This window comes from Chaetodon auriga, chromosome 8, assembly GCF_051107435.1.
Source record: "Chaetodon auriga isolate fChaAug3 chromosome 8, fChaAug3.hap1, whole genome shotgun sequence".
In the NCBI taxonomy this organism is placed as follows: domain Eukaryota; kingdom Metazoa; phylum Chordata; class Actinopteri; order Chaetodontiformes; family Chaetodontidae; genus Chaetodon; species Chaetodon auriga.
In genome coordinates, this window is record NC_135081.1 from 14,681,856 (window position 1) to 14,705,967 (window position 24,112).

The window sequence follows — 24,112 nt, forward strand, 5'->3', positions numbered from 1 at the left end:
CCTTCGTATTAGACATTGAAACACCATAGTCCATATAAAATCATTGCTTCATGGAGGACTTTTTGTCACAATGGCTCCAAAAGGAGACATTTAGATGTCGAGAACTAGTCCCGTTCATTCACGTAGGAGACTCAACGGCGCCATCGTTTGGAGGAAATCGGCTATATCACCCTTATTCACAGGACAAAAGCACACACCACTGAACTTCTCTGTTCTTTCAATTTTATTTAAAATGAAGCTTTGAGATAATAATTTTTCCACACTGTTTTTGTTTTTGCATGTCAAAAAAAGAGAAAAAAAAAAATCAGTATCAGTAATAACAATCTCTTAAACTCTGGGTGTAACAAAGGAAATTTGCTACAGCTTCTCAAAACAGAAAATAAATTACATGTTCTTCAGATAATAGATAAATTACTATCCTTTTTTTGTTTTTATATAAAAAGTTATTTTTACTACAAGGGATTAGAGACAAGAATGAAACATTCAACGCCTGCAGTTGCAAAACACACACACACACACACACACACACACACACACACACACACACACACACACACACATACACACATGGACACGTGCACGCAAACATCAAAAATTCATGTGTAAAATAGTCACTGATTCTCTTCTCAAATGCGAAATACAACAGTTATATGACAGTTAGATGTGAATGAATGCAGTCTACAACAACACTTCTGATAAATCTACTCAGTTAAAAAACATAAGCGCTTACTATGTTCAAAGAAATTATAGACATTAAAACATATCTGCCAAATATACAGACTCCTCACCTTTGAGTGGGTGGGGTGTATTGTGTGTGTATTTCTTCTTGGGAGGTGTGGGAAGAGTAAAAGAGCAAAGTAAAATCAGTTAAAAGACAAAGAGAGAAAATGCATAGAGAGTACTTACACACATATAGAGAGGTTACCACCTCAGAACGCAAAATATTTACTTTCAGGTCAAAGCAGAATGGTTGCATTCGATCCATATCATGAACTTAATTATTAAAAGACTGTTATAAGAAAGCAGCTTTCTCAGTCCCCATGAGGTTTCCTGATTCTGACTTCTCCTACTCTCATGGGACAGATTCATCATATCCTCCCAAAAAGGTGATGATGGATGTAAATAAAACATACACTGAGATGAGGTGAGAAAACAGGGAGAGCACGAAGTTGTTCTTTTAATACCTGGCATTGTCGTGGTGGTGGCGTGATCGCTAAAAGGCTAAATTAGGTCAGCCAGGAGTGAGCTGTTTCACATTTCCAAAGCTGTGAGTCACCACCAAGTTCATGGTTAAAGGCAATATTTTCTCACTGCCAAGAAATCGCATGAAATATGTCGTGTTTCTCTGTGCTGCAGAGCTCCGCTGTTTCCAAAAAACTCAAAAATGAGCCGCGCTGTTGCACTGGGTGACGCGTTCCTTCATTAAGACGAACATGGGCACGACAGTTTATTCTGAGTCAATCCCACATACACCACAAATGTATGTCAGTCTGCAGCTGCAAATAGTCCCTAACAAATGCACTATTTTCTCTGGTTTGCTAAGAACTACAGTGCCCAGCTGTTTCAGAAAATTACTGAGCATGTTCTTTAAAAAATGAAACTATATATTTGTGATCAGTTTTAGAGGTTTACATCATCAGTAGGAACAAACAGACTTGGGGCTTAGTGCCAGAGACATGGCTGGGAAGTTGGACAGTAATGACCAACAAATGAACACATTGTTGGTTTGGTCTTTCCACGTGATTTGGTGACAAGAGAAGTCCAGAACCACACCAGTCTTATCACTTATCTCTTTTTTTTACAGCTCTATCTAGCTGTTGTTTTTAGTTTAGAAGAAACGTATCTGCAACTAGGAGTTTTAACACCTTAGCTGTGGATTTTAACTCCAACGGCTCTCTTTAATAAGACCTACATGTACAGCATCCTGTAACTGACAAGAATATACTGAAGGACCAGCTTGCTTGTTCAGCATCCATGTATATTATCCTTCTAGTTTGGGATCAATCTCACCTTTTCCTGCTCTCATATATTTGGTCACTTATTGCCATGCTCACCCCACACCTTTGGTTCATCTGTCCAAATACTGAACTGCACAATAAGAGGACACCATTTTTGGCAAACATAAAAAGACATATGATATGTTAACAAACTCCTTCTAGCTTAGTTGGGGGGTATCTGCATCTGCAGTGTACAGAAACATAGTAGATCTATTCCAGTAGATCTCCAGCACACATTGTACTATAGTATACACAGTTTATCTAGCACACATGCTAATCACTTGTTCAGCACATTTCCTTTCATAATTAGTGGTATGCATGTCTGATTATAGAGAATCTTAAAAAAAAAGGTTAAATTTGCTGCTGAAACACAGCTGTGTCCTCTGTGAGCACCTTCCATTACAATCTCTCAGTCATAGAACAGAATTGAAATCATCGCAAATGCATCACTCAGCCCTGTGTGACACACTGTGAACCTGTTAAAGCTAATGCATAAAGTAAACTGATGCAAACTCAGTGGAATATGTGGTTCTAAAAGACAATATAAAACTCTATACAGAGAACTGGAAAAAGGAACCGCCTGCTTTCACAGTGTTTTACCTGAAGAATCAGGAGAAAATAGCTAAATGTTTTCCAACAGCCATCGCAGGGACTGTGTCTACTCTCGGCTGTCCATTTCTACAGACTTGTCATCAGCACCTTTGACCCAATCCTTGACTTCTTGCACACCTGGGTTCTCTGTGATTGGCTGGTCAGTGCCTCTTGGCACGCTGAGCACTCTGGGTACAGGAGGCACAGCAGGCGCTCTTGTAGTAGGAGTAGACACAGAGCCTGGCCTGGACCACCATCACACAGTTGTGACGTCTGTCCCGGCAGTTTTCATCTGTGGACAGAGAGGAGGAGGACAAAGAGGTTGGTAGAGAGAAAGACCAAGATGAGCACGAACGCAACGTCTCACACACACACACACTGACCTGAGACCTGTGGACTGCAGGGAATTGTGTTGCAGATTTGCTCCTGTTCAGGTTTGGGGCTCAAATCACACTCATGGCTGTGCCTTTTGTCTGGTGTCAGACACCGTACCTCCCTCATTTGTAGGCCTTTTCCACAAGAACGTGAGCACTGGAACAAAGGCAGAGAGAGTGTAAAGAACTCGGTTATAAACTAAAGTTGTCCTGATCTGATTGTTCCGTCACATCATTTCTCTTTGCGACACTTCATTCTCAGATCCCGCTCCCCGTCTCATTGTCGCTCACCGCACTCCATTCTGTCGTGAACCACCGTGGCTGACACTCTCCCATCTCACACTCTTGGACCGCAGCAGGCTTGTCCAGATGTGCACACTCACTGGCTGGTGCGACAGTAAAATCATTCCCTGTCTTCTGGACACAAATGATGTCTCGTCGCTGAGTTCCATTCCCACATGGGACGTTACACTGGGAAAAGAAGATAAACCTCTTCATCAGGACTACAGTAGCTGTGTATTAATGCTCTTTTACCCCAAAACCACTATACAAAATTTTCCTCCATTCATTTCATTCAATCTTCACCCCCTCCACCCTACCTGTGTCCAGGGGCTGCTGTACCACATGGTTGTTGGTACACAGGGACCCCCGTTGCAGGCCTTCATTTCTGCCGGTTTTTCCCCCACACAGTCGCCTCCTCCTCCGCCCTCCCTGATCCCTCCTTGAGTGAGACACACCACCTCCCTCCTCTGCACCCCGGGGCCACACTGCGCTGAACACTGAGGGACAAAGTGAAAGATCATGTTGAGGATTACTCTTAAGTGCTGTGAATGTTTCTTCCTTCGCTTCTGTGCATTTGTGTTACTCACAGTGTTGGACCAGTCAGTGAAGTACCAGTTGGTTACACACGGCCCCATGTTGCACTCCTCACTTCCCTGTGGGCGAGCCCTGGAGTTGCATTCCTTGTCGTTCACAACGTTACCCTGGTCGCTGACGCAGCGCACACTCCTTGTCCTCCTCCCAACTCCACAGTCCACTGAGCACTATGAAAAAATGGAGAGGAGAAAAACTCAAATGAATATAAGTAGCCGAAAGAAAAGGCATGAGAGGAGTTAAGAAAAGGCTTGACGGTTGATTATCAATCAGTTAATCCTTTATCCTCAGCTGTGCCACAGTAAAACTATAAACAGCTGTTGGTTGGTTGAAACTGTGTGCTTTACTTATGAGTGATATCTATTATAAATTTTAACTTTACCCAAAATGTGTGAGTAATTGAAAAACTTTAATTAACCATCATCTTAAAATATGATTTATTGCAACCCAACCCATGGCACAGTATGTATTTATTACATTGATGATAGAGCCACAGTGCCATAATTTTAAAATACCATACCAAAATTAAAGAGAACGCCATGGACGCAAACACTCTCGCTTATTTTAACCCAACTCCACCCACTCTGTCTCTTTCAGTCTGTCTTATGTTTGCAGACCCTGTGAGACATCACTTGGCCTCTTTTTCTTTTCTTTCTTTCTTTCTTTTTTTTTTTTTTTTTTTTACCATGTACAAAGACCCATTTGCAGATGCGTTTCCCAGTCTCATACTGGTGTTGTTGACCTACCGTGCTCCACTCGGATCTGACCTCCCAGTGGGAGCAGAGGCTGAGCTGACACGCCTGTGTGGACTCTGGTGGTGTGAGGTTGGCACAGCGCTGCGGGTGGACCATGGTGGAGCGGTTCCCAAAGCTCTGCCTGCACTGGAGCTGCCTCTGCTGCACGCCGGGGCCACAGGACACACTACACTCTGACCATGAACTGGCCTCCCAGCTGAGAGAATATATCACATAATCACATGCCTTCAGATATACAACTCAAATCAATAAGATCTGCATATGTCAGCTCACTACAAATCATGTATGCATGTACTGACTATGATGTCAACGGTCAGCCAGAAATTATGGGTTTTAGATATCTGTAAGTATGATTTGGTTCCTCCCTGCTATCCACTGGTTTCCATTCATTATAATTAGTTTGTGCAGTCTTCACTACATGTTTTTTTTTTTCTATTAATCATGCTTTTTACCTAAGAAAATCTTATCAAGTCCATTTTGTCTGACACTGAAAAACATAAACAGAAATCTGCCTGTACAGTGACATAATGTAAACCTGTTTACAGTAGACATCAACTTCTTTCAAGAATTTTCCACAAATGTGTGCCTGTATCTTGAGACAAGAAAGAATAAGGCAGGTTGCTGCACTTGAATCAAGAAAACAAGGGGATATGCATTGGAAACTAATAAAAACTATTCAGACCACATTTACTTATTTTAAAAAGATCAGATTCAACGACACCAAATACAGATAAAAATGACTTGATGAGGAGATTTTGCAGTGTGGTTTTCATGCAGTGCACTTATCAGCTCTGAAATATGCACTCACTTCTGCAGGAAAATGTGTTTTTTTTCACTTCCTGAAGAGCTGAATATAAACCCATATAATGTGTATCTCTTCTAGCTAACAGTGTGTTTTCTCACAATGGTGGGCAGGGATGTGTGTTACAAGGTTCCTCCTCAGGAACAGGTTTGGCTGCAGAGTCACATTTCCTCTCTGGGACTTCCTCGTCTGCATGGCGGTCTATGCAGAGAATGACTCTGTACTGAGAACCTACAGAGAGAAAGAGATGGATAGATACACAGAGTGAGAGAGAGACATGAGCTCATCTGCTTGTACTTGCACCCACCAACCAGAGGAGGGAGCCATCATATTATCCAAAGTAAGTAAGGATCATTTTGCCTATTTCATTTTAATTATTTTTTAAATGACACATATATGAAGATCTACTGGGCTCATCAGACTCTAACCTTTGCCACAAGAAGCAGAACACTCAGTGAGTCCACCTCTCCTCCACACAAATGGTGGCTGAGTGTCCAGTGGCAGGTCAGTGCGAGGGGGGATCCGAGCATTCCTGTTGGGTGCGGAGCCTCGAGGACGTGACCTCTCAGGTGTCCACCGGTCAGAAGAGGGAGGGGAAAAGACAGAGGAGGAGGAGGAAGAGGGGAAAGAAGGGACTGAAACAGGAGGGGGGGCTGGAGGAGGGTCTTCTACTGACACAGTGAGAGGACCTGGAGGAGATGAAAAACATAGATGGACATGAAGACAAATTAGTGAGAGGCCAGGAAAGGTGAGAGAGAGGGGCGAAGATTGGGAAACAGACATGAGGAGGAGGAGGAGATGGAGAAAAGAGCGATAAAGAGGGAGGAAAGAGGCAAAACACGAATGTTGAAATATTTAGAATAGGAGGAAGGCAGTGAGTCAGAGGCTAATGATGTCATGATGAGGTCAGGGTCTCATGACAGCGAACATGTGGACCAGATAGCCTCCCTTCTAGGTCATACACAAACACACAAACACGCTTGTAAAAAAAATCCCTCCCACTTGGCCCACAACCACACCCATCCTGATCCATAAACACGCCAATCATTCTCCAAAGACATGGGCTGCACCAGTGTTTCCTTGAGTAATTTGGAAAGAATGAATGTTGAGATCTTGATTTAGGGTTCAATTCTGACACTGACAAGATTCAACTATGTACTGTACATGACTTGAGAACTCGGAGTCTTTGCTACCGTATGGAACAAGCGGAAAACAGAGCTGCCAAACAGAAGAAGAAGTTGATGTGCGTTGGACGTACTGCGAAGAGGTGCTCTCCCAGGCTCTCGCTCCCTGTGCCTCTCTCTGGGCACCTCTTTGGGTGCCTCCCTCTCTCTGTCCATTAGCCTCTCCCTCTCTACCTCCTTCTTCTCCACGGGGACATAGAACTCGTACTCGATGCCTGGGTTCTCCTTGTGGAAAATGATCTGCAGAGCAAAACAGGGTGAGAGAGCAGACAGAACTGGAGGTGAAAAGATGCCAGTGACAAGAAACACCCTAAAACGGGTCCCTATAGAGAAACGTCTGTGTCATTTCCTTCACAGGGAAGTTGGAGGCCAGGATGAGCTACAGACCGGCCATTATGGTCCTGGCAGGGAATCAATGTCATGCTCAAGGATGCCTCAGCAGGGCGTATGCTTGTCACTATGTGTCGCCCCTCTCACTATGAAACCCTGCAGCCCAAAAGACTTAACATAGTCAAGGTCAGCTAAAGTTATTCAGCTGGAGTCCCATGGCAACAACATTTTGATCTGCTATTTTTTGCGATGTAATACAGTTCAATCTGTTGATGCAACACTATTACAGTTATGTATCTCCATAAATATAGGAGGGATTGACATGAAAGTGGTTCATGGTTCCCAGAGGATGACTCTGGATGACTTAATCACTTTGGTGATCCAAGCTTTGTCACCTCAGCTCATGACAATGCAGGGATTAAAGTGAGAGCCAAAAAGATGCTTTTATGCTCTGGTTTTTGTACATGTTAAACAACAAATTATAACTTGTTGTTGTGTGTGTGTGTCTGTGTTAAAGTGGAAACAGACAATGTTCCGCCCCTGGAGTTTTCAAGTGGCATCACTGTTGACGCTGCTGTTGCAAACACAAGCGGATTGCTTTCCTCAGGGCCCAGCAACTACCAAAAACACAGGATACACTACATTTGAAAGAAACAATTAACACTGTAGAACAGAGCATGTTCACTTTCAGTGTTCAGTTTTACAGAACACAGTTTGAGTGCTGCTTCACGCAACGGTGACGGTGCTGAGGATGGAGTAGAAGAAAACGTTATGAGAAAAATCACAAGTTCATTCATTCAATCTAAGATAAGCTGAGATAACTGGCTGATGGTGGTTATATGCCAACCATGAACTGCTACAATCCCCAGTTCAAGTCCGGTCATCTCCCTAGTGGCTCTCCGTAATAAAAGATGTAGCTAGGGGAGTGTAACTTACGCTATACAGATATAAGCGCCGGTGATCGCATGCTGAGTCAGACAAGTTGAGATGTCTTAAAGCAGCCAGTGTCCAACAGATACAACACTTCTGATCTGGTCTTTCTCAGAGGCCAAACTGTGTAATTTTGTCCCACCAGTGGCAGGGCTCTACACACTCTTTCTATTTTTCACCCATCAAATCATTTGTTTTCCAGCGTGTAATGAGCACTACTGCCTCATACGGCTACTGGCGAGGTTATAGACTTTTAGTCTTTTTATGTCTTCCTAAAAAATCCCATTAAGCCTTAAAAATGCTGGTGATTCCAGAGGAGATCAAAGTCTGGCTTCGGTGGATTCTTGCTATTTTTACCCCCTCCTGCCCTGTTGCTGCTGGATGCAAAGCTGCAGATGACTCCTGTTCTTTAATAAGATCTTAGCCTGAGGTTAGACTTGTTACTATTAAGCCCCGGATAGTCCGATACGGCTCAGGCTAAGCTTTGGCATAGCTGTCTTTATCCCACCATAATGCTAAAATAATGCTGCCTATCTGGACGATCTTGACAAAGAGCAGGACAGCATCGCCTCAGGCTTAAGACGATGTTATGGAGATGTGTGCACTTGTGTGTCTATGTGTATGTGTGCGGTTTTTGTCATTAACTTAATTTTGCCATGCCTGGGTTCATGTTTGCTTACATGGTTAAAGTCAATGCCTTCCCGTGGTCAAGTACTTACATACAGCTGTAGCTGTGTGGTGGTGGGTCCTGGAGCCCTGAGGGACTCTCCTCTCTCTTCCTCCCCCTCCGCCTGTGCTCTAGGTCGGGTGTAGGTGAAGGTAGTCCCTCCTGCCTGGTACTCTCCTGGAGGGTCCACAGCCCAACGCCCATTCACCACTGAAGCCCCAGTACCACTCCTCATGGCTGGAGAAAGAGGAGTTGAGTGTCAGAGGGGTAGATGAATAGAGCAAAATTTGACTCAAGTTTTCTTTTCTTAGTTTGACCTTGTTTAGTCTACATAGTGGTGACTTCTCAGGAAACCCCCATGAGCTCAAATACACACTCTCAGACAGACAAACACGGACTGTGGAGCGCTGTCTCATTACTAAACGGGGGGCTGGCGGGACAAACACTCAGATACACACATACACACTTCACTGCTTCCTTATGGGCTCTAACAACACTGGCTTTATCTGCTTGGAGTCTGTGAGGCCACAAAATTTACAGTCGTAGTCCAAGCCAGCACACACACATGCTCATGGGCCAAATCTCTTTCCCAAATCTGTGATACCCTCTCCAAAGTCTCACATTTACTGGAGCTGTAACCAGTATTATTCAAGAAATCTTATATTGCATGTGTGTGTGTGTGTGTGTGTGTGTGTGTGTGTGTCTATGCATGATTTTGTTTGTGTCTATTAGGTCTTACCCAGGTAATTAGGGCTGGCTCGTCTCTCTGTGATGTTAATGAATGTAGCTCCGGGTGGGATGTCCAGGATCTTGTGGTAACCAAGGGGAACCGTGACATTTTGGAAGCTTCCCGTCACCTTGCGACAGGAGGCGTCCCTCCCACCACACACTCCACACTTGTCAATCACAGAACCGGAGCCCAGTACCCCATCGCATCCCTCCGTCTGGCAGGAGAAGAAGGTGAAAAGATGTGAGCCATGGATTGGACAATGAGGGGGGAAAAAAGTGGGAAATATGTGGGAGGAGAGGCGGGGACAGAGCAGAGAATGGCTAATTTCGATCTTGTTGACATTTCACATTGACTGCCAGTGTTTATTTCAACGCTGTTTGTGTAAATTGGTAACTGTTGCTGGCCAGATTCCTGCCAGAAACAAAAGAGTGGAATAAGGGCAACATCAGAAAGCAAGAGTGCAAATGAGAGAGGGAGGGAAGAGATGCAGAGAAAAGAGGCCCGGAGAAGGGTAATAAAAAGAGTTTGGAGACACCCTGAATCTGAATGTGAGGCTTAAATCAGACTCCAGAAGTGAGACTAAGAGAGCCAGGTTCTGGACTTTGTCAAGCCACAGCTAGACAGGAGGGACTTGCACTCAGTCACCTGAAGCTAAACTCTCACACACGTGCAAGTTTAAATGCGCTCACCAGACACTGTCCTTCTACACACACGTCATTTGAGCTGACATTGATGCAGGGGGTCCCGTCTCTGACACGCTCGGCCTGGCGAACATAGAAGCGATAGCCGGCCGGTCTGCAGGTCAGCTCGCACTGCTTGTCCACACCAACTGCAACACACAGAGCAAAGGATAATTATTGCACAACGTATGCGTTTGTTTTCGGCATGTGTGGCTGTGAGATCTCCTGCATCTGCCTGCCGTGGAGAGGACCCAGCTGGGCGATGAACATCTTTCCATGTGGTCAGGAAACCGAGGTAAGGCCTTATAACCCCTGACTGTCAGACAGCACCAGAGTGATTAGTTATTTCCCCTGCTGCTCACATGTATGAGTGCACTCACTGCTGCACCGTCCCAGGAGATACATACCCAGAGGAGAGGTGTAAACATTAGGCTTGAGGAAGGTTTGATTTATGTGAGGAGCCCAACCAGAACACACAGCAGAGAGACATGTTCTTGGAATGAGAGAACAGAAGGAAAGAATCAAAGAGAGAGAAGACAGCTTCAAGGTAAAAGAGGAAGTGAAAGTCCTTCAGTACCAGAGAACAGGCAGACAAATACATGAGCGCAGAATACAGAGGATCTCGAGGGGAATGGGGTGTGGTACGAGCAAAAAAAGTGAAAGTAACACGGGTGTGTCTATGTGGCGAAATACAATAGGCAGGTTTCAAGGAATAGTTCAACATCTTGGGAAATATATTGTACGCTTTCTTTCTATAGTTACATCATGTAACCTCTAGCTTCTACGACCACAAATTGTACACACAGCTTTAGAGCGTTGGTACAGTAGCTATATTTTTGAACTTTAGACAGAACCAGGCTGTTTCCCCCCGTTTCCAGTGTCGATACTGAACTAGGCTAACAACATCCTACCTCGTGTTCTGTGCTTAAAGGGCAGGGGTGCCATATTTAAAAACCAAAGTCCATTCACAGATCATGGGGAGTTCAAGTTTAAAGCCTTTTGTGGCTCCAGAGGAAGCTGTGCGAAAACTGCTAAATTGCCGCAAGTGATGTAACCTGAGTCGGTGTCAGTTTGGGCTGAAGACGGACTGAAGTTTTTAAATCTAATCCTTTAAAGAAGAGACAAAGACATAGAGGAGTGGTTATTAAAGACAGGAAAGGGCAGCCAGAAGCTCCACTGTCCATCTTTCTCTTTGAGGTTAGAGATTAGGCGTGTGACAGAGGTTAAAGGCCCTTGTGCAGAACTGGTGTGTGTGTGTGTGTGTGTGTGTGTGTGTGTGTGTGTGTGTATGTGAAATAGAACCATAAAGAAATGAGCTCACAGTGTGAGTAAGGCGCCAAAGATTTAGTTGCAGATGGGAGGGAGGGGTTAGCTGGGAGTTCAGGGGTTAAAAGGACAAATTCTGTGCTTCTGAAAGAATGACTTCTCACTGCGGTGTCATATGTCTCTGCCAAATTATGACAGAAATGGACCCACCATTGAATTCTACATAAATGTGAACAGTATGACAACTTGCCAAAAAGTGGTCAAAAGCTATTGCAGTCATATTATTCTGTCCTTGAAGCAGTTTGAAAAATAGGCGTTTCTCTCAAAAAAGTTGCTCTTTTGGGAAATATTTTTGACATGTTAAAGTAAAGTGTGCTTCTGATATTACATTAACGCCACTTCATTTTCATATAACAACACTGAAGATTGTTTCACCATGGACAGTTTTCCTCTCCCAGTTCAATAAGCCATCATCAGCAAGTAACTCAAAGCCTCTGCCATCTTCAAAGAACAAAAACTAAAGGTCAAATACCAGACCCCTGGCTTCACCTTGCGTGTGCAAGACAGAAGGCAAAAGGTATGTCGCGAAGTCAAGGAAAGACACATGCATTCACATACTCCTTGACCTTCCTTGAATCTCTACTTTGAAGCACAACAATGCTTCGCCACATATATACGAGTGCACCAAGTATGATTTTAATAACAAAAAAGTGGCCTGCTTTAGGCTTTCTACGGTAGATTTCCAATACATCCGCATCAGAGATGAGCCACGAAGTAGGTCTCAACAAAAAACAGCTAACTTAGGACTGAGACACCACGTACAGGTTTGTGCCTTGTGGGTTTTGGTTGTCTGCCTGAGCAAATATGTTAAGGACATTAAGTGTATTTTATTGCACTAAGTGGCTGGAAGTGGTCAGATTGCAGGTGACCCAGGCTAGATGTTTGTCTGTCCACAAACTTTGTAGAGAGATGAAGGTAATGCATAACTAGGTACATCAATTTGCTTATAAATAAAATGTAGTGGTGGTCCTTCAGCATTGGCAAACATTGACTACACGATACTTCAGAGTTTCAGGAGTAGTGACAGATAAAAGCAGGCTTATCAAGAGTTTAAATGCATGAATCCTGTGTTTCTAAAACATAGTGAAGGAGAAAGCATGTGAAACATTCGTATGAAAGTCACTGACCACCACCCAAATAAGCCAAACTTCTGTCTCCACTCATTTGCTGCCATTCTTTGGCTGCTGTCTGATAATTGCAGGGAGGCAGATATACAGTACATATTTAGAAAGAAAGAGAGAGGGAGGCCGTGTTCCCACCCTCTCTCTCTCTCTCTCTCTCTCCACCCTGGTTCTCTCTTTCCGTCTGTCATAGTTATCTTTGAGAGATTAGACTGGAGTCAGTGACAGAAAGGAGAGGGGGAGCTAAAAGTGGGAGACGTGTTGCCACTCATGTACTCGCTGCCTCTCGGCCTGTATTCTCCCTCCTCATCTCCCTCATTCTCCATCTCCTCTTCTTCCTGCCCTGAAGTCACATTCGAGCACCCGCCAGCTCCTAATCACCTTGAATCTATTTTCTACCTATCTCTATTTTTGGTCTTTATCTTTCATTTGTCTCTGCGACTTCTTTCTGCTTCTCCGCTTCTCTCTTCGTCTCCATCTCTGGCCTCTCTTTCTCTTCCACCGCCTCTCTCTCCCTCTCTCCCTCTCTGAGCTTAGTGTTCAGACAGTGGAATATATGTTGTCTAAATATACTTCCCCACTATCTCTCCGTCTAAACAAACTCCAACAGGGAGAGAGAAAGAGAGAGGCAGTGGGACAGGAAGAGGGGAGGATGGGTGCGCAGGGAGGGGATGAAGCCTGAAAAAAAGGGAATATTCAAGTAAAACAACACCTGCACGTGCAGCGCTTGCAAAGCTGGAGAGGTACTGCTATCCAGATCTGAGCTCGTGGGGGGAAACATTACCACTGAAATGAATCAGGATCATTCTGTGTTTATAACCATAGTGGCAGCTTTACAGTCGAAGCTTCCAGTGGCAAAACACGGGCCACAATGCTTTGCAGTACATTCACAACAGGGCTGTCACCTCGGAGGCAAAAAAATCACACATTAAGCAGCAAGAGCTCACTGCACTGTTTAACATAAATACTAGCTTGAAATATATGCAGCGCCGTCCTAAAGTTCCTAACAGATGAGTGCAGCTGGAGAGAAATTACTAACACACCATTCGAAGTCAAAACACACACACTCCTCGCAGCCTCCACTGTGTTGATGGGAAGCTAGATATGAAGGTTTGGGTTGTAGCCAATGGGACTGGACTGGAGTAAACAGCGTGATAGGGTTTACTTAGCAGAGTGGAAAAGGATCATCTCCAGCGCAGATCGAGTGCGTGTCGTCATCTGCAAACACTTTTGACACGTACAGTGCTGAGTCTACCCCCGTCTTAGACATACCACAGCCACCAATAAATGTGACATCTGCCATTTGGTGGCTTCTTTAATCCAAGAAAATCCTCACAGTAATACGACAAAGATGTGTCTTTCTAATGCCAGAACCATGATTTACCCCCCGATCAGGGGTCGTCTCTGTTTTTCTTCCCCTCCTCTCTCTCTTTGTCCGGTCTGCTCTTTTTCTCAGCAGATCTCAGGAACACGATGGTTTAAAATAAGCCCGAGTGAAGCAGAGGGCAAGGACGCACAGCAGATAGAGAAAATTTAAGAGCAGCTCAATTCAGGATAAATACAGTAGTAATCTCACTCTTTCCCCTCAAAAACACACACAGATGGGGGGTGGGTGAATGGAAAGCCCCTGTGTGTTTATGCAGACAGTTAGACTCCTGCTGATACCCCCGCAGTGACTCCTAGTACAGATGTGCAGCATACACTGTCTAGATCTGCCCTCAAACCTGGCCTTAAGCTGCTCTGACGAGGCCAAAAAAACATCAGTACAGCCTTTAAGGTGTAACCCTTCCCTCAGTGTTGTGTGCCCTTGAGGAAGGCTTCTACCAGCAGAGCACGTGCCTCTGACCTTTAACACAAGTAATGGAAATAACCTTTGTAATCCATCCATTATCTATAAACGCTTATAGCATGCAGGATCGCAGGTGGATGGCCAGCTCATACTGGATGACAGGCGACCTGGGTACATTCAGTCATGACAGGGTATATATAGGTACGTATAGGCAGACAAGCATTCACACTCATATTCAAATATACATTCAAATATATAGGCTATCAGTAATGCACGCAGGGACAAATACTGGAAGACACATTTGTCTACCACTATAAATTTTGCCATATTGTAGCTGTCTTTTATGGCAAAATTGGATTTTTGTTCAATTAATTTCTTAATTGCTCAGCTATAAAAAAGCAGAAATTGCTTTATCCTTGGTTGATTTTGCAGAAAATCTATCACATCACAAAACATTGTTGAAATAAAAATCACATACACCATCATTTTATCCATGGTATCCACTCCAACCTGCATATCTTTGGATTTGTAGGAGGGAATCCACAATGGTATGGTGAAAACATGCAGACTCCACACAGAAAGGAACAGAGCACACATTACTTTTACAATATGAAAGTAAGGCAACTGAAGCAAGGCCCAGGATGCAAACACTAAGAGTAAACTTAACTTGTTTAGTCATTCTTGAATATGTGTTAATATAAAATATTGCTTAGTGCATCTTTAACTGTCAGTGTTTTTATGCTGTGTTGTTCTTCTTAACATCTTATTTGTGTTTTTAGCTTTGTGCATTGTGTATATTTGGACAAGTGCGTGTTGTTTGAAGACTCATGCATGTGGCTGCTGATGTAGTGTGTCTGGCTCTCACAGTGTGTGTTGAGGAACTTCAGCCAGCTGATACAGTAATCACCAGTGCACATAGACAGATAGACAAACACACATGCACAACATATCACCTCAGGTCCATTAAGCCATTTAACTCCAGTGCACAAACATACTTGCCAAAAATGCCCACACTGCAAATACACAGCAGCTTGTGTGCACATATGTAGTCTAATGACAAAACTGTTGATATCATTTCACAGCTGTGTTTCTCTCTGCTCTCTGTCTTTCCCTCCTCCATTCTTTCACTCCCAAAATCCCCCTGTTTGCAATATTCTCTCTATCAAATTCCTCAAATATCTGTTTAGTGTTTTCTTTCTTCCTCTGTCTTTCCCCCCAGCACTGAAAAACAAAGATAAATAGACACAATCTCCACTGCGCTGAACTATTGTACACTTAAAGACAAAGTAAACAAACACACACCACCACACACGGACACGCTCACGCGTTAAGGGCGGAGGAATAAAGACGCGTTCACACACACACACACACACACACACACACACACACAGGCCACGTTGTCTCCCTTTGCTCCCAGTGGTCATGTGACAAAACACTTGCATCCCATCACCTCTCACCTCCCTTTCGCTGTCTTTCCTTCTCTCTTTCTTTATCTCACTCAGTAGGAATCTGTGTGCTTAGTCAGAGCTGGGAGGAGAAGCTTGGCAGGAGAGGAAGAGAGATGTTGGACAAATGAGAGGAAAAAGAGAGGAGGGAGAGCGTTTTGTGCAAAGAATAAAAGCAGATTGAGTTCCAGTCATTCTCTTTTCCCCTTGACTCTCGCCACCCTCGACGCAACATGAACTGCAGGCCTGCTCCAATGAGACGAGGGATTGTGGTGGGTTGGGCATGCAGTGGAGGGCTGCCAACACACACTAATACCAGAGCAACATTTACCTCACTTAAAAACACTCTTTATTGACGCTTTTTCCCCGCCCCCCCTCCCCAGCAGTTAATTCTTGCTATAAGCCTATTATCACATATAAGCACCGTGCAGCTAAACCGTAAACTACCGTGTGTGTGTTAACTCCGTCCTCACCCTCAGTGAAAGGTTCCCAGTCGTAGAGGCGACCCATGAACTCCTGGGTGTTAAAGGCTGCACACTGCTCTGCTCTGGACTCCAACGCACCTCCTCCACACACCTGCAGGACAGAAACACAGAGAGACAAAGAGAAAGGGTTTAAATAGCAGTGCCACGCATTGAACTCGTATGAAATCACCAAGCTATTAAACCACCGCTTGTTTCTCTCCAACTCCCTGGATAAGTAAGGGTGGAGTGGACTGTTGTGAGTAAATGGCAAAGGAAAACAGCTAATAAAGAAGGGGAAAATTAATTTGAGATCATAGAGGTAAGAACAAACACGCCATGCGCTAACACTCAAACACACACACACACACGCTCGGAGTCTCCATGCTGCTTTTGGCAGTCAGCGAGTGTATTAGAAACATATGGAAATAATAGATTTTTTGGAAGCGGCTGCTCACATAAATTCACCGTGGCTTTCAGTGCATGACCACAGAATGTGAGTGACTGTGTGAGCACGTGTTTGTGTCAGTGTGTGTGCGTGTGAGCTGAGCACATGTCCAGCTTGTGCTCGTTCATGCAGAGTCCTTATGGAGCCGTACAATGGAAAGAGTTTTAGCATACCTGCCCTTAAACAACAGCTGAAACATCAGGCAGACTGGACTCTGCTGGTTTATACTCAACTGACTATAACTCACTGAGTTTTACCCCAGCCCACGGGTACACACACAGAGTACAATTCTGAGGTGCTTGCACTTTACTCGAGTAAAGTACTCGACCAAACACCTGCAAAACTAGCAACATTTCCACCAGCCTGGGCTGTTTCGTGCCAATTAGCGAATATTAGCATGCTAACAGGGCGAAAGGCCAGCCTAGCTCTGGCCAAAGGTAAGAAATTTTTCCTACCAGGTCTTTAAAAGCTTATTAATTAACACCGTAGTGATGCTGGTAAGCAGATTTTATTACCTTTGGACAGAGCCAGGAGAGCTTTCCCCTACTTTCAGTCTTTGTGCTAAGCTAAGTGGCTGCTAGCGGTAGCATCGTATTCAATGGACAGATATGAGAGTGGTGATGAGCATATTTTATAGAGTCAAACCTTTAAGTACATTTTGGTAATTATACTTCCAACATAAACATTTTTAATAACATTAACATTTGACTAACATTTTGAGAGCCTTTACTTCATTATAATGGAGTATTTTCAGTGCTCCACTTTTAACAAAGAACAGGATCTGGATACTTCTTCCACCACTGCACACACACACACACTCAGTCTCATCAGGTATGGTTACTGTGGGAAGCCACAACCCTCCTGCCTGGTCAAAAACCCACCGAGTTTACAGCCCTCTGATATACTGCTGGCTCGAACATACACCCACCACACACACACACACACACACATACACACACACACACACACACTCTTGCATGCCGCACACAGAGCTCTCAGATTTCCTTGCAACTTGAATCTCTGTCAGCTCCACAATCTTCTTGTCTTTCACTCCTCTCTTTCTTTGATTCGTTCCTCTTTCTTTTTCTTGCTGAATCTCTCTTCACACACACAGCTGTCACAAACAGCTGTAAAGTTCCTAGTCACTCATCTGGGAGAGAGCAAGAGCAAGGGAGCAGTCAAGTTCACACACACACACACACACACACACACACACACACACACACACACACACACACATTGACATTTCCCATGTGAACCAGCCTCGGTGACTACAGTGTAAGTGTAACTAAAAGACTCTCATGGATAAACTGTCAAAGCATGGACTGGATTTCACATTTTCACTGTGTTGTGTGTGTGAGTGAAGGCATGCGGCTGTCATGTCACAAGGCCCTCATAAGGATCATCTGTTGTTTCTGTTCTGGCCAAGTGTGAAACCAGCTCATGAAACTTTATGTGGTACACTCCGCCACAGTTTCACACTGCTGAAACAGACTTATTTTTGTCTTATTTACACGCAATATGTTATAGCCTGGTTTAAGCCTCTTATACGTGAGCGGCTAAAACCACTGAATACGTGAGTGTATGTGGGCGCTTGAAGGTCAGTGTACGTATGTGACCTGATGTTTTCAAGTAATCGTGTAAATCTGCCCGGATGTGTGTGTGAAATGTGGTTGGTTATGGTTGTAAATATTTCTGTTGGACATAAACATGTTGGGCCCCATTTCAGACTGGATAGTTTCTGTGTATCTGTGCATGTGTGTGTGTGTGTCTGTAAGACCATAAACAAGTGTAGACAACCACCCTCAAAGACACACACACAGGCAAGGATGGTGTGCGTGCAGCGATGGGATGCTACAGCACAGTAAAAAAGAAAGGAAGAAGGAGCTTCCATAAAAGACAACAAAAGGAATGTAAAGTGAAAAGAGGGAATGTCAGAAAAAGTCAAGTGTGTGCAGTCATGCGTTAGCGACTCTATGAGAGCAACAGGGCGAGCGGATTCTCCTCCCAAAAGAGTTTAGGGTGTGTAAAAACAGAGGGAGGCTAATGGACTGAATGGAGGAAGGAGGGAGGGGAGGTGAAGTGAGAGTAAAGAGAGCGAGAGAAGACGTGTTCACTGGGGTTTCATGGTTCTGCAGGAGAATTCGGGTGTTATTCTAAGAACTGGTGCACTTTGGTGTTACCTCATTTACTGTGAGTGCAGGGTTAGGGGGTCTCCCCATAACCACCGAAGAAAGAGAGGGGAGGGGTGGACTGACAGGCTGGGGAGGGAAAGAGAGGGTGGTAGTTTTGAATAGGACAAGGAGGGCAGAGAAGAGAGAGAGATGGCTTTCACAGAGGCAGAATCCTTAAAGAGGGGGGTGATGGAAGGAGAGAAATGCAGCGAGGATGGGCCTGGGCCTGTGGATGAAATCAAAACATGCAAAACCACAAGTACCAAACAGAGTGAAAAGCATTCAATCACTAAGCAACACTCAAAAACATCTTTTTAAATCTTTTTTAAAGAGTCCTAACTGGACTGTAAGTAGGCAGATAACACCGGAAGATTTCTAAGAATGTTAAATATCTGATTGGCCTCTGGGTCATCATGACAAGCAGCCGTCCTTACAGACAGGAAATGAGGGAAGGGAAGGGTTTGACATGCAACAAAGGTCCTTGACCGAAACCAAACCAGGGACGTAGCTAGTAGTCACCAGGACACTGAAGATGGGAATCAAGTCTCAATGCTCATTTGGTACTGACCAAAATGCAGCTACAGCACAGAACATCAACATCTGTAACGTACCAGGAGCAGGGATCACATGTCTGTTCCACTGATGATCTTGTCTGTGTGTTTCAGATGGTTTTCTTTCAGCAACGTTTTTTTGGCGACTGCTTGTTCAACATTTGGGAATTTCAGCTTCTTTTGTTCAATAAAAACACTTTTTTAGGTTTTGGTACCCAAACCCAGATGTCGTACTTGTACTGAAAATGTAAAACAACACCCAGCTGTAAATGTAGAGTAAATAAAGATGACTGAAAAGCTGATACGTTTTTGTTTTTGGTTAACTACTTGGGTCTTGTTTCTGTAGTTGTGGTGATCATTTACGCTCCTTGTGGAACTCAATCAGCTCATTATGCTCACTGAAACAATGACTCAGATCTGGGAACACTGCAATCGCGTCACTGCAATGAAGTCCGAAGGGAGAAGAAATATGATGTTTACAGGATATAAAGAAGCCAACTGTCAAGCCTAAACCACTTTAAAGGTTAAACCAAAAGTGAGCGTAAACAAAATGCTGGTAATGAAGCCTCACTGAACAGGAAAACTGAAAAGTTGAATGAAGCAGTCAGTCTCTTCCAAATAAGTTTGGCTAGTTTCTGGGTTTGTTTAAAATCTTCTGCTTGGGTGTCCAGATTTCAGCAGTTAATTTGGTGATATAATTGCCAATAATAGTGATGGTGAAAACTAGAAAACTGAAGAGCTAAGTTGTGTAACACCAGGATTTCCCTGTAACTGCAATCACAAATCATTTATCAAATAAAATGAAAATACCTAGAAAAAGAACAACTTAAAAACACTGAAAGGCTTGTTGAGCTGTAAGCAAACATAAAGGAAGCCTGAAGTGAAAGACATAAAAACTGGCAGCTTCTGAGTCGCAGACTGACAGTCTGAAGGAGTGAAAGATGGATGGCAGCAGAGAAGCAGGCAAAAGGAAAGTGAATGCAGCCGCTGAAAGAGACGCAGTCAAGTGTTTTTGTACGGGAGCTGTGAAAGTTATAGATGTGTTTTCCGACCTTGTTGGAGAGAAGAGGTCTGTGTGCACCATATAGGAGCAGGAGAAGGAGGGGGGAGGGATGGTGACTGCCTGAGGGCTGAAAGCTTTGTTCTGTGTGCGCACACACACACACACACACACACACACACACACACACACACACACAAATACCACACACATATAAACAGGCACAAGCCAAGGTCCTGATCAAACATAACACATACATGAAACACAAACACACACACAAACCCAGACAAGACTAATGAGTTTTGAGGGGGAACAGATTATGAGGAAAGTGGGAACCTTTCATCACATGTGTGTTTCCATAGGAAAGGCCCAGGTGACACGCCGTCGCCGTCATCGTCCTTTTTCCATGCAAGCCTATGCGTGCACAGCTGGCCGTATCACCTCAATAACATGAACAGGTTAAGGCTGGGCGGTCATTCCTCAGGCATTACCGCAACACTGCACAGACAAAGAAACTGACCGCTGGCCCCCGTAACCATAAATCAACACACTCCACTCGACAGGACTAATCACTGTATGCACGCACACAAATCCATGACATGTGTTAATATGTATGTGTTTGTCCTCGGCGATTAACATTCTCCAGCTAATCTTGTGGCCGAGGCCGCGCGTCGGCGCTTTGCGGGGCACCACCCAGCTCTCAGCCTTGACCCCGGGGGCGAGTCAGGAGTCCTCCAGAGGAAACTCTGCTCATCTATCAACAGCAAGCAGCGACTGAAGGAAGAGGCCCGTGCCGCGCGGAACTAACGGCCAGAAAATTTGCTGCTGTTTTCTAGGAGAAATTTGAGCTCGGGCCTCAGACAGCTTCACTGCTGTACGCAGAGAAGAAAAAGGGAAGAAAACACCAGATAAACACTGCAACCACAAGATCAATAAATGAAACCAGAACTTTGCTGGAAATGGCACTGAAAATGACAACCTTTCCGTGTTCCACTTTCCATACAGCAGCTCTACAAACCCACATCATGTTTTCGACAAACCAGAGTGTTTTCATGCACACGGATAACTCTTGATTTAGCACAGACAGAGAGGTGGGAAGTGTCAACAGCTATGCTCTGCATTCTCAGCATCTTATTTTACCTGCACTGCTTTTCCTGTTTACTGTGATGCTGCTTCTGCCCGGAACCTTCTGCAACTGGACCATAAGGTGCCATTTAGGTTGTTTCTAGGATGAAATCTTGTATGATTGTATTGAAAATTCAAACTTTTTAATGTACATGAGGCTGTCCTGGTGAGAGGAAACTTTCACTTTCACTGCTATTTAGGTTGTTTCTAGGATGAAATCTTGTATGATTGTATTGAAAATTCAAACTTTTTAATCTACATCAGGCTGTCCTGGTTAGAGGAAACTTTCACTTTCTTGCCAAGAACTTGATGAGAAGATCAATACCGCTCTCATATCTGTCAGCCACAGCCAGCAGCCGGTTAGCTTAGCTTAGCATAGAGACTGGACACAGAGGGGAGACTGAAGTGTAAGAACAACATATTGGGTTTTTACAGATGTTTGTGGCTAATTCCTGGAGTTTTTTTTTTTTTTTTTTCACCTCAGTTTTTGCATCAGACAAACAAGATCTAACATGTTCATTTGAAAGCTTTCAACATGCTGGTTTGTGGGTTTTGTTACTTTCAGACAGAGCCAGGCTCGTTATTTCCCCGTGTTTCTGTCTTTGTGCTAAGCTAAGCTAACCAGCAGCTAGCTGTTGCTCCATAGTCACTATACAGACATTGGAGTGGTACTTTTCAGCTGACTCAAGGAAGAAAATAAACATATTTCCCAAAAGGACAACATCTAAAATAACATTTTTTTTAAAAAAAGAGTAAGAGCTAAAGAGGAGGAGCATGACAGGATTAGAGGGAACGTCAGAACACACAGGAGCTGCTTGAAACAGACTTTAACGAGCAGACAACGTACCTGGTTTTTGTAGCTCTTTTGAACCTCTGCTTGTTAAAGTATGAAAGCAAGAATTACAGATCAGTCTGAATAAGGCAATGTGGTTTGTGCATGTGTGTGTGTGTGTGTGTGCGTGAGTCCCATAAACCGACACATCTGGGCCTGTTTGTCACTTCATGAGAACAACAGTTAGCGTGGCGGGGCCTGCACACAATCACTACAGCTGAGGAGTGTGGCTCCGTGTTGATAGTTGTAATAATATATTTACTGCGTAACAACGCCTGTGTAATGACAGACTGTGATTAGATCATCAGACTCTCGCCGCAGCAGCCTGAAGCCACATGAGCGTGACTGGTAGGTACAACAAAAACACCTCAGGTTTCAGCTACGGGGGCGAGATCAGCGACGTTTTTGTGTGTTTCAACAAAAGTATTATGTGTGCTCTTCAGTAATCAGTGTGGTTTTTGTTGTTTTATGTCTAATCAAGAGCGTAGGTTTGGTGTCAGAAGTAGTGGGGTTGGCACGACGAAGTCAGAGTTTCTTCAATAATAAGTGAATGCCAAATCATACATTTATAGATGTATGCTTACGTCATTCTCTCTGGTCATTGGGCGCTCACCCAATTTAAAGGACCAGCATGTAAGATTCAGGAGGATCTATTAGCAGAATATGGCAGAAATGGAATCTAATATTCATAAGTATGTTTTCATTAGTGTACAAACACCTGATAATAAGAACTGTATTTGTGCTACCTTATAAAGAGAAGCGGGTCCTCTTCCATGGAGTCCACCATGTTGCACACCATGTTTCTACAGTAGACCAGAGTGGACAAGCCAAAACTGGCTCTAGAGTACCTTTCGCGTTTTTTGTGAGTTTTGCTTCTCTTAACACTTGTACAGGGAGGGTGAGGCGTGGGGTATTCAGTTGGTTGCAATCTGCAACCTCGATATTAGGTGTAACTAAATCCGGCACACTGGTCCTTTAAATTAGTTTCTTTGACACAGATCTTAAGATAAGTAGTTTTGTATTTTGCATCTTTATTTTCTTCTTACTCCTCTACAAATGTATGGGGTGGACTGCATTAGTGCTGAAATGACTGCTGCAGTCGTTTTTCAAGCCGAAACAGGGAAAAATGTGTATGGGGTCATCCTCTGGCTACAGCTTCTCTAATCTGAGGATTTAGTGCTTTTCTGTCATAAATGAATGTAAACAGAACATTTTTTTGGTTTTGGACTGTTTGCTGGACAAAACAAGACATTTAAAATGGTGATTTTGGGCTCTATATTACACTGTTATTGAACATTTCACAGGTTAAACAATTAATAAATTAATCAAAAACAATCACTGGCAGATTAATAAATAATGAAAATAATCATCAGTAGCAGCCTGAGACTGTAGCCTGTGAAGCAGAGCTAATTGCTCACTGCAATAACTGAAGGTGACTCTGATGAATATTTTAATGTTTTCACTCACTCAGAGCTTTTCTTTTTTGTGTTTTGGCAGCTGGACATGATTCAAAGTGGTTGCTCTCTCCATTGTTTTTAATGCAAACACGGCGGCGGCAGCAGCAAGAGGATGGAGGGTGGCAGCCGCTCTAGTGACCACGCACAGAATTATACACCTCAACAGCAGAACACAGGCAGATCAATGAAGAGAGACGCTTTTGATGCTAGTTAGCAAAACTTTCTATGTAACTTGTGTCATATTACTAACAATTTCCTCTGTTTTAAGGTACAAACAGCTCTGTTTAGCTGTGTGCTGACTTTACACAAGGTGGGTAGCAGCAGCCTGTGGTGTCCAAACTGGAAAGATCACCTATAGAGGACAATATTTAGAGAGATTTCAGTGATTACATCAAACTGAACTTTGAAACTGGTGGAGAGAGCGGAACAAAAGTAACACACACACGTCCTCCCCCGCCACATCCATGCAT

General features: G+C 43.9%; 1 protein-coding gene across 1 annotated transcript in view; it reads right to left on the bottom strand.

The window, feature by feature from the left end:
• Positions 1-1,127: 1,127 nt before the first annotated feature.
• The window catches only part of adamtsl4 (ADAMTS-like 4), a 33,384-nt gene continuing 10,399 nt past the window's right edge, over positions 1,128-24,112 (bottom strand). The window contains exons 5-17 of the mRNA XM_076738188.1: positions 16,068-16,170; positions 9,923-10,062; positions 9,243-9,447; positions 8,556-8,740; positions 6,651-6,816; positions 5,821-6,081; positions 5,494-5,623; positions 4,582-4,786; positions 3,832-4,005; positions 3,562-3,741; positions 3,254-3,433; positions 2,972-3,119; positions 1,128-2,880 (exon numbers count right to left, since the gene is read on the bottom strand). Of these exons, the coding sequence (XP_076594303.1) occupies positions 2,750-2,880; positions 2,972-3,119; positions 3,254-3,433; positions 3,562-3,741; positions 3,832-4,005; positions 4,582-4,786; positions 5,494-5,623; positions 5,821-6,081; positions 6,651-6,816; positions 8,556-8,740; positions 9,243-9,447; positions 9,923-10,062; positions 16,068-16,170 (2,208 nt within the window). The 3' untranslated portion in view covers positions 1,128-2,749. The remainder of the gene's footprint in view (positions 2,881-2,971; positions 3,120-3,253; positions 3,434-3,561; positions 3,742-3,831; positions 4,006-4,581; positions 4,787-5,493; positions 5,624-5,820; positions 6,082-6,650; positions 6,817-8,555; positions 8,741-9,242; positions 9,448-9,922; positions 10,063-16,067; positions 16,171-24,112) is intronic.